General features: G+C 31.6%; 1 protein-coding gene across 11 annotated transcripts in view; it reads right to left on the reverse strand.

Moving 5' to 3' along the window:
* The window catches only part of VPS13B (vacuolar protein sorting 13 homolog B), a 627764-nt gene that overhangs the window by 575884 nt on the left and 37089 nt on the right, over positions 1-14791 (reverse strand). For all 11 annotated transcript variants that reach the window (XR_004315275.1, XM_032468222.1, XM_032468224.1 and 8 more), the window contains 3 exons: positions 10730-10850; positions 4219-4386; positions 84-265 (listed from right to left, as the gene is read on the reverse strand). Coding sequence is in view for 10 of the 11 variants with exons in the window: in XM_032468222.1 (XP_032324113.1) it covers positions 84-265; positions 4219-4386; positions 10730-10850 (471 nt within the window). In the remaining variant the exon portion in view is untranslated. The remainder of the gene's footprint in view (positions 1-83; positions 266-4218; positions 4387-10729; positions 10851-14791) is intronic.

Below are 14791 nucleotides of genomic sequence, written 5' to 3' on the forward strand. Positions count from 1 at the left end.
TCTTCAATATTTATTAATATGCACAACAGCAAATAAACCAAGTAGAGACATGCAACTTAACTACTAGAAAAAGAAACACCTACTTTTATAACAGATGGCATCTTGGAATTTAGGTTATCATATGTAAAATGTAGACGAGTTCTGAAGGAACATTTGTATAACAAAGGATCCTGGTAAAATTCTATTTTACCACTAGCATTTCGTTTATCAAGACAAACTGTACAGTCGGAAAAATTGATAACCTTTCTCAGCACCAGATCAGTTGCTAAAAAGAAAAGAAAAACATTTTAAGTAAAAAGGAAAGTTAGAGAAGAAAATGCAACTATTATTTATTAGTACAAATAGTAATAAAAATAATAGAAATAAAATTAATAGCATATTTAATACATGATGCCAGAGCCTAAGAAAAGAACTTATCCTTTATTATATAATTTGTCTTCCAACAACCTTATGAAATAGGCACAATAATCCCCATTTTATGTATGAAGAATCAAATAGAAGCCAAAGAAATGAAGCAGTTCACCCCCAATTTGCTTGACACCTAACTACAAATGTAGACAAAGTCTATAAAAAATTTTGTTACATTTCACAATCTGCAATGAAATATTAAAATACAATCAAATTATTGAGAAATCATATTAAAAATAACATTTTGAGTAACAGTCATTCATTTAACATTTATCATTTATCTTATACTAAAAAACTCACTGCTGCTACTCTCAAACCTGCACTCTTCAATATGGTAGCCACTCGTGACATGTAGTTACTTAAATTTACCTATAAACTGATTACAATTATATGAAAATAAAACTTTAGGTCCTTGGTTGGATTAGCCACATTTCACGAACTCAGAAGTCACAGGTGGGTAGTGGCTAGAGTACTGGACAGTAAAAACATGAAAAATTTCAATCATCACAGAAAATTCTAGTGGACAGCACTTCTCTCAATAATAACTAATGAAGAAATTACCAAATTATCAATGACAGTATAAAGTTTGTCTTCAAGGGAATAAAAATGGAAACAATTGCTGGTAAAGTATAAACTAGAAGGTGAAACATTTAGCAAATGAGTTATTTTATTCCTAACTAATTAGCAATTCTTAGGTAAGTATCAGGCCCAAATCTACTTGATCAGTAATTTTTAGCAGCTATCCACATGCTGTGGGCATGGGAATCAAACAATAAATTATACTTTAGTCCATTCTATTTCTGAGTATATTCTGACAACCTCTAATTAACTCATTTAATTTTCTTTTCTTTTTTTGGATTTAGTTTTTACTTCTTAAAAACTTAAACAGTATGTACATGTGTGAAAATAAAGTTTCATTAAACAAATAAATATCAAATTTGTCTGTTGAAAAAATACACAAACAACGGTCGCTCTCTGTTTTCCAAGACGGCCTGCACTCTGTCTACAGACTGTGTATCTACCTTTACTTTAACCACCACCCGTAACCCTACCATGTACATCTCTCTAAATAAATCTACTTTTATTCAAAAAAAAATACAAAGTTACCATATTATTTCATTTTACACAGTATATACATAAATGATTTAGTTACTATTATATACACGTACATAAATTAAAGAAATTATAATAGGACTCGACATGAAAGAAACTAAATGCTTCCTTCCTTCTCTTTATAGTAATTATACTTTACTGAATATTTGCTATTAGACACTATATTAAATCTTTTACATCTATTATCTCATAATATTTATATGGCTCTGTTTAAAGATGTGGAACAAAGGAAAAGTAAGGGTAAATAATCTGTCTATTGTTAGACAGTTTATAAAAGAAGAGCAGAGCTGTAATTCAAATTCTAACAGCCTTACTCAAAAGCACATTTTCCTATCCATCATGCTATGAGAACATAAAGTGATCATACTTCAAGGATATTTCAGAAAACTTGTCAGTGAGAGAGGAAATTATTAAGCTTTGAAAAATGTTTTTCTTAAACATTATTACAACAGGAGCTATCTTAAAAACATACAAAATGAATGCTGATTCTGGTACTTACTTTAGATAATTTGTTACCATTTAATCTGTAAAATGGGGATAATTATGCCTATCTAAGAAGCACTCTGGAAAATGATTAAACATTATTTTGAAAATGTGAACATCTGCATATCCTCCCATCCAACAAACCTACTCGTAAGTACTGTATATGTCCTAGAAATGCTTATATGTATGCACACATTTTCAAGGTTCATCCATGTTGTAACATGTATCAGGACTTCATTCCTTTCTATAGCCCAGCTTTTTAAGCAATTAAATCATAAACAATATTTAATATGGCAGTTAATTCTAGGAGGTAGCAAGGGAATGGGACAGGGAAAAGCACACTGATGGGGAAACTGTTAATGTTCTAGTTACTCAGAGTATAAGTGCTCATTGCATTGTTTTTTTAACAAATATGTTACATAAATCCTCTTGTAAATACCAAATGTTGCATTAAAAATTAATAAAAGGGGAAACATCTACCTCAGAAACTAAAGGATTAAAACAAGATAATTAACTTAAAGAAAAAAAAAAAAAAAAAACAGCACCAGGCCCAGCATTTAACAAGTGCTCAATAAATGGAAATTACTCTTTTTGCTGTCCTTAACACCACCATCATCATGATCTTTCACGTGGTATCATCCTTGATTCTCATAAATACACTGACAGGTTGGCAGTTACAAATTTACAAATGTGAATTTTCATTACAAATGACTTACCCAAGGTTGCACTAAGTCAGTGTTGGAGACAAGATTTGAACCAAGACCCCCTAACTCCCAATCCAAGACTCTAATTCATTATAAATAATTTCCCAAAGTAATATTTGCATTACTTTGATAAAAAAAACTATAAATGAAATTTCTTTCCCTAAAATGTCAACTCGTTTATTCAGTCCTGCATTATCCAGTTCTGCTTGTTTTCTATTTTTTTAACTTTTTCTTCTGCGATTTTTACCAAGTATTTCCTCCCACAGAGGATAAGACGGAGGAGGAATTAACAATGTCTCAGAAACAAACCCTGGGTCTTTGCATGTGCTCTTAATTATGTTTCACAACAGAGCTGAGACCAGAATTATTCTTCATTTTTAAAATTTCTAGATCAAACCTTAAAGAATGCACAAAAATGAAACTGCATTCCAATTCTGCTAGTTCCTATTTGTATGCCTTAACAAGGCAAGTCAAGTAACCTAGAGACTCAATTTCACTTTACTTTCTTTTAATTACAACTTAAGATGAGTAAATGAATGAGAAAAGATATCACTCTATAGAATTGCTATGAAAATTTGAGACTGAATATAAATAATAAGAACAGCAGCTAATTTTCTGAGCACTATGTACAGCACGCTTTTATGCTGTGATACGTATTTGAGGAAACTAAGAAACAGTGAAGTCATAAATCTGTACTCAGTAGGAGAGCCAGGATTCAAACTCGGGTAGGATAACTTTAGCAATTACGTATCATGGTTAAGTCACAGATAAAAGGTGCTCACAATAGTCTCCTTACTATATTTTCCAAAAATATCCACTCCTTACCCCATCAGAACATGTACCAACAAGTACTGTGACTTATTTAACTATTATGCCTTCTGACAAAATTAAGAAAAAGCAGTGTCTATTTCTTTCACAGCTGTATTTTCAGTGCTTAGCACAGTGCCTACCTTTCATGTAGAACATAATAAAATAAATAAATGGAGTTATTAAAATTATTACTAGTAGTTCTTTTAATATAAGCAGAATAAGATGCAGCAGGTAACAAAGGAGGCTTTGGGACTACCCAAAACTCCCAACTATGCTTTGCAATATATAACCCTAAAACATAAATCAATCAGATACACTGTTTTGCCATTATCCAACTATGCAAAAGCAACATGTTTCCTTTCCTCCTTCAAAAACATTCAAAATTTTAATATTATTTAATTATTATTGCTTCAATCCACAGCATTGTAAAATATTATTTATCGCATTTGAAACAAGTATGTGACAGGCAAGAAAGAATAAAATTTAACAATATCAAAAAAAGTCTGAAATTTCTTAATCTGAGGGTTTATTAACCTCCTATAACTATATGCTAAATTTTACATATATGCCTTTTTCCAGGCTGAAGGCATAAAGCTTTCATTAGACTTTTCAAACAGCCTGTTGGCCCAGAAAAGTTTTAGAATCCAGGACAGCTGTTTCAATAATAGAAAAATCTATACTATTGTTGACATTTACTCACCAGAAATATCCATGAATGCACGATCCCATAATTCACCCACTGTATAGCAGTCTGCAGAAGTAATGTTGACTGAAAGAACAATATCATCTTCAACATATTTTAGTATGAGATTATTTATTACAATATTTACATTATTTACAACTCGTCTAATCAGACTCTGTACATAACCTATAAAACAGGAAAAAAGAATTCAGTTAGACATAAGTCTATCAATAAATAATTACTCTTAAAATGTTACTGAACTTTATGTAAAAGATGGGTATTATTTAGCATATGTTGTAAAGATGAAACTAACATTCAGCCTAGGTAACATTCAACTAGGCTTACCAAGGTGACATAACTAGTAAGTAACAGATCCATCCCCCAAAAAAGCCATTACAAAGAAGTTTTATGTAACGAAGTGCTCGCATATTAAGAGAAACCATGGGCACTATACCTCTTTTCATAACATAATACTAGATCCCATTAAATGATTACCCTATACTACGTGTACTTTGTCTGATTTCTGCCTATTTTATAAACATTTTCCAAAATGAAACAATATTACTATATACACTGATTATACAATATATTAGAAGAACTTCTTCAAGGTTCTTTTTGAACCAGCTGCATCTTCTCTTCCTACTTTAAATAGCCATAAAAATATTCAAAAGTTAGGCACAGAAGAAAAGAGAAACAAGACCATCGTAACAGATTCAATTATTTCCACATACGAATACATAATATTGAAACAAAGAAGGGGAGAAAGTATGACTGAGGAAGAAAACATAGAAAAAATTAAAGAGGGAAAAAGAATACAATGAAGAAGACAGAAGAAGAGTAAGGAAAGAAAGAGAACAGATGAAAGCATATTGAGAATCCATAATCTCTCAAGTTTCTTGCACACAATAAATGTACATAGAGATACATTACTGAGGAATTAAATTGAAAATATAAATAAACCTAAACATAAACAGCATTTAAAAAGACACAGGAGAAAAAGATTAAAAACTTCACTTTATTCAAATACATTTTCCACTATAAACCCTATTTAAAAGCTAATTAAAATTTTAGCTTATTTCATGAAATAACTATCTGTTGTATTCTTTAAACCAGAACTTTACTGGACAAAATACAATCAACTTCTGTCAGCAACTGACATTGTTAACACCTACACTGAAGTCTGCTGGGAGAAAGCTTACTTAAATTTATTCAACCAAAAACCAAATCCTTCATTCATTCCCAATGGATACAAATAGGAAAAAAATGTAAAATGACTATGTTCAAGTTTTTCACATACATGGTAACTATTAGCAATGTTTAGAGTGCCAATTATCATATGCTATAAAATTAACACACAAAATATCAAGAAACTTAAAAAATATTCTTTTATGTGAGTATATGCTACAATAATGCTTAACAAATTAAGTTTCAAAAAGAAATTTTAAGTATCTAAATTTTCAAGTTTAGAATGTATATTTCACCCATGCTATTATTATGCAACACAGATGTTAAAAATAAAAATAAATTGTTTCTGTAAAGTCAAGAAGCATGACTAATATTGGTTTTCCTATTTCTGAAAAACCTGTCAGCAATAGAGAACTCATAAAAACCTTGTAAGAGTTCATGAGTTTCTATTATCCTCAATAAATAAATAAATAAATAAATAAATAAATAAATAAATAAATAAATAACTCAAGAGATAGAACTGGGCAAAACATATAATGCAAAGCAGTTAACAGAAACATAATAATGTAAATGTATTTTAACTAACAGAATCCTACTGGTAGATTTTTTTCATATACCTTTTAATATCTTCTCTCAGTTTCTCATTACACAAACTGAGATGAATAAGCCAATTCACCAAAGTAAAAGAATCAAATACCTAAAAAGAACTACATAAAACTATGTTTTCTTATTTAAAAATTCAATGCCAAAGCAAGTAACAGTGACTATCCAATGGAATAGATAATATACTCTCTCTTTAATCCCTCCTAATAACTTAGCTCTAAATTTGCCACAGAAAAGGGTCAAACAGCAGATCTAATAGCTCTCAATACTCCATATTTAGAGACTCCCGGGGAGTGTATCTTATCTGTTCAAATGAAGTAACAGTAATCCAAATCTATTCCACAGGCACTCTGGGGATAAGAACCTCTAAGATATCATATTAGATGGCTCTAGAACAACAGCCTAGTCAACCTTTCCAGAAATTCTTATCACTATTCAACTCTCTCCCACCCATAAATCCCATTCCTCTCAACACATATACCCACAGGGCCAGATAAAACTCTATGAATTTTCACTGACTTTGCTCATGTTCTTCCTTCTGTTTAAAACAGTCTGTCTATTCTCCCTTCTTGTTCAGGTCCAGTGTACCCTCTGCCATATATCCTCTTTTCCAACCCTTCACCCTCCACATCAACATTAAAGAGACTGTCTTTACCACTCTTCTTGGGCTTAGGTTACAACTGCCTTTTGCATATGTTTATCTATACTTACCTTCTCTGTTAAATTATGAAACCCTAGAGGGCAAAGATTGTATCTTAATTATTTCTCTGATATACTTTAAGTAATGTATAGCAAATAATTTGGGTTACAAAGAGACAATATTTGCAATCGATTTACTCTAACTTGGTCACTAGGAAGCCAAGTTGCTCAAAACCAGTAATTATATGGTTGATGATCTGGTCACAGTACCTAAAAACATCCTGGTCAACTTCCTGGTGTAAAATCTGGGGGCTATGCAGCATCATACAGTCAACTTATGCTCAAATAGTTAGAGGAAAAGTAAATTCTTTGTAATGTTCTTGCATTTTTTGGAAGGTTGAAATTATTTCAAATTAAACTTTTTAAGAAAGTTTAGGAAAGAATTAGGATTCCTTATTGCTAATGCAGTAGTAGAAAGGTTCAAAAACACATGAATTTAAAAAACATCCATCAGATCTGGTAACTAGAAGGTAACTTGGGGCAGCTACTGCAGGAGCAAAGGAAAATAGCTGTGAGTTGAAGATACTTTTATTATGATTTAAGATAGACACAGAAGTTCTAAATAACTAAGTAAGGATAAAAAAGTAAGTGTAAGCATTGACAAGGAGGACACAAAATTGTCACTACAAGATGACTTTTTTATACAGAAAATCCAAAAGATGTAACTGAAAAATACTGAATTTATCTCTACCATTTTATCATAATGTCCCAATCATGCATATATATGCATATATTTATTTTCATATTGTTTCATTAAATGTTGTTATAAGATATTGAGTATCGTTCCCTGTGCTATATAGAAGAAATTTTTTAATCGATTTATATATATATAGGTTAATATTTGCAAATCTCAAACTCCCAAATTTATCCCTTTCCACTCCTTTCCCCCAGTAACCATAAGATTGTTTATTATGTCTGCAAGTCTGTTTTGTAGATGAGTTCATTAGTGTCCTCTTTTTTTTTCTTTCTCTTAGATTCCACACATGAATGATATCAAATGGTATAGTAATTACATTCTAATTTAAATGTACTGGGGCCAGAGAGGATGGTCTTTATGATAGTGGTTCTTTGAAATTTGTCAAGACTTCCTTTTGACCAAGTCTTTCCCAATGTCTATAGAAATCCAACGTGTGCATCACAAGAATGTACAACTGTCTTATCTGTTGGGTGCAGAGTTCTACAAATATCTATAGAACAATCTTGTTAATTTTGATATTCAAAGATCCAGATTGGGGATTTTTTATTTTTGTTTGCTTGATCTATCACAATTCAAAGCTAAGTTGCTAGGTACATAAAAAATCATCATAAATTTTTTTGGAGGACTGCACCTTTTATTATAATTCAGCATCTATTATGCGTGTCCATCAATGCTTTTGCCTTAGTTACATTTTGCCTAATTTTTATGTTATAAGTACAGATTTATTTTTGGATAGTACTTGTCTACTGTGCCATTTCCCGTTCTTTCAGTTGCAATCTTTCTTACTTCTCCATTTTACCTTCGTATTTTAGAAGCCACACACACGGACATAACCACTCCTTTCTTTCAGTATCCAAAAAACAGTACTTGTGCTTCCTTAGAGCTTCTCTCTGCCTTGGTTTTACACTAATTAGTAGTTCACAAAGTCTCCTATACTAAGCCATTAATTCTCTGAGGGCAAAGATAGCCTCCAATGAGCTGCTCCAGCATATTCTCATTCACACAGCAATAAAGATTTAGGGAACTAAAGGGTCTGCCACCACCAAGCAATGTTTTGAAATTCAACCTAATTAGAATGAAATAAAGGCTCTCCAGTTATCACCTTCTCTGTTATAAACAAAATATAAATGTTAGATATCTTGAAGCTTATTAACAAGATAATAGTTTGAAGCATAACCTACTTTTAAAAGGATCAGTGTATTAATGAAAAAGAACAGCCGTATGACAGAAATGGCTAGCTATCCATCAGTATTTTGTGCTCCCCTTTCCAGAGTGCAGAACTGTTACCGAGATAATACTTCTAAGCTGTAATGTCCTTGCAAATAGTTTTCCTCAATGAAATTTGAGAAGAATATATTGTTCTACAAACAACTATTGGCAACACCAAAACTTTTCTTAAAAAGTATCTCTGGATCTACGCAAATGTTCAAATTCCAAAATTATGACCACAGATTCTAGAAAAAATAACTTTCCCTAGAAAATGTTGAAAACAGGAATTCATCTCTATCCTAAAAGAACTTTAATATAATTTCCAGGCAGGATAATGTCACCAAAAATGAGTCCTCAAATAACTGTATGAGTTAATCTTTAAATTAAGTGATTTACTATTATCCAACTGGATTCTCAAATTATCCCTTTTCTTTTTCCTTTGGCAAGATTACGTTTAGCTGCTCTGCCTCCCAGTAATTGCCCAACAAGTTCAGTGACTTCCCAAAGCAATTCCTTAACTGTGACTTATGTCAGCATAAAAGAGGATACGAGTCCTCCTATTAGGTAAGGCAGAAAAGCACATGTTAATCCAAAAGCTACCTCAAGTAGTTCAGGGAAAATACAGCTCTGTTTTATGCCACTAAAAACAGGATGTTTTATGTTACATTTATGTTTTTATGTTTTATGCTTTCTGCTCCTAAAAACAGAACAATTCTCCTAATCCTGATTATCAGTGTAAATTGCAAAACAGGTTCTAAATAATCATCAAAAGTCTGGGACCTGTTTTGATTACATGCAGGTTAGCCCACAGATTTTTATCTGTGAAATCAAAAACTAACAAAATAATTAAATTTTTCTTAAACAAGTTCTTTCCCACTAGAAAAAAAATGTAGTAAGACTTAATAGTTAAACCTAAAACTGATTATTTTTTGCCAAGATATTGATTGAGAGAGTTCTATACAAAGATCTGGCTTAGGAAGTTTTAAAAAGATATGTAGTCAGAAATTTGGAGGGGTGAAAGGGTTGTCTACTTAATAAACAAGAATAAACTATAGTTTAACTTACAGTTTAATTCACCAGGGACTTCTCCCAAGGAGTTGATAATTAAGAAGAGAATTTAGAAAGTTCTGTAACCATCACACAACTCAAAGTAGAATTAGAAACATTTAGAAGTAAAATACCTTCTTCTGGCACTTTCTCCAGCTACAGCAATTAATCTATTTATTCTAAAGCCAGAGGGATTACTGAGAACTATTAGGTAAAGTTCCTAAAAACACAAAGCATCAGCATTAACATCACTATAACACTACAGTGAAAAATGTTCAGCTCAGTGCTCACTTCAGCAATACATATACAAAAAAAAAAAAAATCAATTCAAAGGCAATTTAGAACCTGTACTTGAGGGAGGAGGGCTATGAAATGATGTATCTAACTCTAATCTCTTACAAGTGAAGTAGATGATGCCAGAAGACTATCAAAAATAAACTAGGTTAAAACCAGCAGAAAGCTTCCAAATCTTTGGTGTAGAAAACAAGTATTTACCAATGTCACCTATAGCTTAAAAAAAAAAAAAACTGACTGATAAATAAAATCAAAAGAGAAGTGATAGATAACTAGTAACTGTAAAAAGACAGCAATGCACTTTGGCCACAGGAGTGATATGTAACAATCACTGTTTTTTTCCCTTTACTAAATATTTACCAAGGAACTGTTGTTTGTAAGCTACTACTCTTCTAGGTAAATAAAAATTTTAGGAAATGAAAGAGAAGAGATGGTCTCTCCCAGTGTGATTGTTAGTGAATATTACAGTTTTCAGAAACTCAAGAACAATCTAGTGTCATTCCTTTGTTTATCAAGAAGCAAGAGTAACAAAGAGACTATGACTAGGAGTCAAAGGTAAGTCTTGGCTTGGAGAGGATGTAAGAAACTTAAAGAACCACCAAGGGCAAAAGAGCATCAAAATTTGAATGAGCCCAGAGCCCTCAGAAATGTCTTTCAATTCGTCCTGACAATATGCAGCAAATGTACATATGGTTTAAATACTTCACGACACTAAGGAATACTGAAAGTACTTATTCTCCAAAGGGCTAAAACAATGATTAATAACAATCAAAATTTTCTCTTTTATCAAGTTACCTGGTGGCAAATCAGGATCTGTGGGAGCAGCCTGCTGAATCCTTCGGGGTTTTACTGATGATTTTGTATTCTCAGTAGTACTATGGTTGGTAGAATTAGAACCACAGCTTTCATGGTCATCCTGTTTTTATTTTGAAGAAAGAAAAGTAAATCAATCAATCAGTATTCAAGAATTTTTAAAAGTTTTGTTGACTGAATGCAAGTTAATAAATGTGATTAGACAAGACTCTTCTAATTTTATTTTTTTAGCTCTAAAAATCAACATAACCAAAATTTTTCATAATTGGCATTCTCAGTTTCAAAAATAACTAGAAGTTTAAAACTACAAATTGTTCATTTCTTTAGTTGGTATCAAAACAAACCACTTGATAATGTCAAAAAATTCTTATATATGGCTTCAGCAAAAGACAACAATTTTATAGAAACTTCTAAACATTTTCCATCTGAGTGCAAAATAAATGGAAAAGGTCTTAATTTTTTCCTATTTGTTTATATGTTAAGACTCCTCACAAAAAAAAAAAAAAAGACTCCTCACTATTTTGTGAGTCAAAATAAGAATCCAAGCTGTCTTCTTAATCATCTTTAATAATTAATCTTAACCATCCTTAGAATCCTTGACATCCTATTTAACAATGTTCACTGAATTGAATATTATTCAGATTAGACACAAGGTTTAATTGGGTTTTAACATGAATAACAAAAATATCAAAAAATCATACATATTTTTGAAATTTATACAATGCAAATGAGTACTCTTTTCCTGATTTCATTCAACATTTATATAATACTCTTATGTGTTAATTGCTGGATTTACAAAGCAAATTAGATACAATACTTGTCCTCAAGGATTTCAGAATCTATTCAAAACATACATAACCAGTTCTACAAAAGTACTTTTTTTCTTTGTTTTTAACTGAAAGGAACACAAAAGTCATTCCATTTGGAAGAATTAAAGAAATCAGGCCCTTAGAACTGAATGTAGGAATGTTTTAGGTTAAGATCGGCAGCTAAATAGGGAGAAAACTATAAACAAAATAGTACAAATGTATGTAGCATATACAAGGAATAATGATCAGTCCAAAAAAAAAAAAAAAAAGCCACAGTATACAATGTTTAAGATGGGGGAACAATACCAGAAGCTAGAGGCATGGATTAGTTCAATAAAAATAAGGTTATGTTAAGAACTACAGAGATGTTCTCTGTCTTCATTCTAGCTGACACTCAAGATTTGGTATTCATTCTAGCTGACAGTCACGATTTGGTAATTAGGAGCAGGGTGCCAATAACCTATAAAAAAGGAGATTTGGTAATTCCAGTAAAGGGACAGGAGTGGGAGAAGTAAATGAGTAGTCAGAGAATGAATAAGAAGTTAAGATGGAAAAAATAATTATAGATTGCTCTTTCAAGAAGACAAGTATTACAAGGAGGAAACAGGTGGGATAGTAATATGCGGTAAAAAGCACCTGGCATCAGCTTATTCCTTTTGGGGGGATAAAAGAGCACATTCTGCTTGAAGGAGAGATGCATATGAGGTGGGAGAGATCAAACATCTCTCCAATACAAAGAGGAACTGATAGTATACTGTGTACCATCAATTCATTAATCAATAATAAAACTAATTCATAATACTTAAAAGAATTGTGGTAAATTTAGGTTTTCTATTTTATATATTTGAAGAAAAAATTAAAGAACAAAAATAAGGATAACCACTAATTTATCTAAAAGGGTACCATAGGCAATTAAGAACAATGACAGGACCTCCTTTAGGAAACAAAAATTCTTACTCACTACCACACTAAGAGGATTATACAAAAGTAAAGATGAATCTTTTACAATATAGCATAGCTTCAGATACTAGTAATATATTAGCAAAAGAGAAAAATTTTGTTCAAAACTTGACTACAAGCAAAAACTTTAAATTTTGCTATAATAAACAATAAAAAAAATTTCACACACTTATGCTCATTTTAAGTTAATGCAAAACAAACTTCACAGCATTTCATTCCACGAAACAACTTCACTATTCAATTTTTATAATGACATCTTCTGTTATTTTGGGGGATGTTACAGTCTCTAAATATTAAAAGACTACTACTGTGAATAAAACCATACTGTAATTACTTTTAGTTCAACTTACATCCTTAAAAATGTCTGTAGTCATACACTTCTGCACAATGTTAACATTAAAAGCACACTATTAATTTTTGAAACATATGGTTGTCTCAAAAGCCCAGAAGTAAAACATATTCATTAAAGAGATGTGAAAAAGTTCCAAGTGAACTGCCAAAACCAGCATAATTATGAAAATATTTAACACTGAAACCATCTGAAATCACATACTGTATATAGATTACAGTGATGTCATAATAAACATTCCAGCCAAAATGCACTAAAACTACTGCAGTCCAATAAATCTGGCATACATGAAATGACAAACATTTTAAAGCAAAAGAAAGAACAAGTTATTTTTACTTTATTTTTTAAAAGTTATTAGCAGTAAAGAGGGGTAAAGTGCATAGACTAAATATGAGTTTTCAAAGTTTTTTTAAAAAACACAGTGAATAAAGCTTCCCTACAAACTACACATTTTTATTATTTAAAAGAAAAACAAACTAAATATTTGCTAAAACAAAAACTTTAATAAACTTGAAATTTTAGTGTGCCTTAAAAATGAGCATTAATCATGGTACCCACAGGGATACATACTATGAAACAAACACTACCAAACGTGTAAACACTTCTTTCTTAATTATAATTAGGAAATCATGGTTGCATATATAATTAGAAAATAATCATTTTGATAATTTCAACTTGTTTTCATCTCAATTTCATTTTAATTGCACCAATTATAAGTGAGCTTCCATTCAAATCCTGCTGCAACTAAATTAAAGAAATAAAAATAAAGTGAAATAAGAATTATAATATTTACTATTAAAACTGGAATTACTTCCATCATTAGTTTGAGTTTATCATCTGCTTTTAACCAGTATGCATCACTTTGGACTATTACACATTTTACTTCATTGAAAGCCTCTAATTTCTAATAAAAGAAACTCTGTTCCCAAAAATACTAGCTAAAATGTTTTGAGATAATTTTTAAGCCCAAACACATTACATTTATATTTTTCTTATTTAGGTTGCAATTCTTCCAAAATGTCTGGTAAGTATATTTCATGGCAAAAGAATGTTGTCTCTTGGGGACCACATAGCTATTTCTGAAAATACTGCCCTTTGCTCCTCATGAAACAGGCAAGAATGTCATTTCCTTACAAAAGTTCCTAACAGAGGGAAAATGTGGTAAATACTGTATGTAAACAGATCCATTACTTTCCTACTTAACAGATCATGGAATCATGCTGCATACTTTTCACCTCAGTCCTTACAGGGCTAGTCAATTAAAACTGGAAAACCATCTACTCTCAGATTCACAATACTGTGAGAATAAGATTGAGGACAAAACTTAAAACAGGCGACTGAATCATTCTAAGTTCTTGTTTAAAAACAAAGAGGTTAAAAGTAAGAAAGAATTGAAGAAGGAGAAACTGAAAGGCAGAATTAAGAATTGATATGCTTTATGCTCTTCAGTCCTAGGGAACCAAACTTGGCAAGCAGAGAAGGAGGACTGAGACTCACTCACCTGGCAGCTCTGGTCACCAAAAGTTCTGAAACAGTGTGAGGACCTTGGCAATGAACTGCTACAAAGCTCTTAGGGACAGTCACCTCTATCTCCTCCAGAAGCAAGTACAATTGCAATAGTTAGATGCAATAAAGAATTTCTAAGAGTAACCCTATACTTCCAGGGGTCAGAGAAATAAAGTCAGCAACGCCGAGGTACACTTGGAGAACACAAGAGCAAGCCAGAGAAACCACATTTACTAGCTTTTGTGATAAAAATGGGAATCTCTGGATCACCTATCTCTACCCTGACAGCAATATCAATAAACAATTTTAGGCATTAAAAATAATGCCAAGCACACTTAAACAAAAAACAAATGTATGTTCCCAATCTCCTCACACATCAACTTAAACCCACAGAAGAGACTGCTTCCGGCTTCTCTCCCA

This window comes from Camelus ferus, chromosome 25, assembly GCF_009834535.1.
Source record: "Camelus ferus isolate YT-003-E chromosome 25, BCGSAC_Cfer_1.0, whole genome shotgun sequence".
NCBI lineage: Eukaryota > Metazoa > Chordata > Mammalia > Artiodactyla > Camelidae > Camelus > Camelus ferus.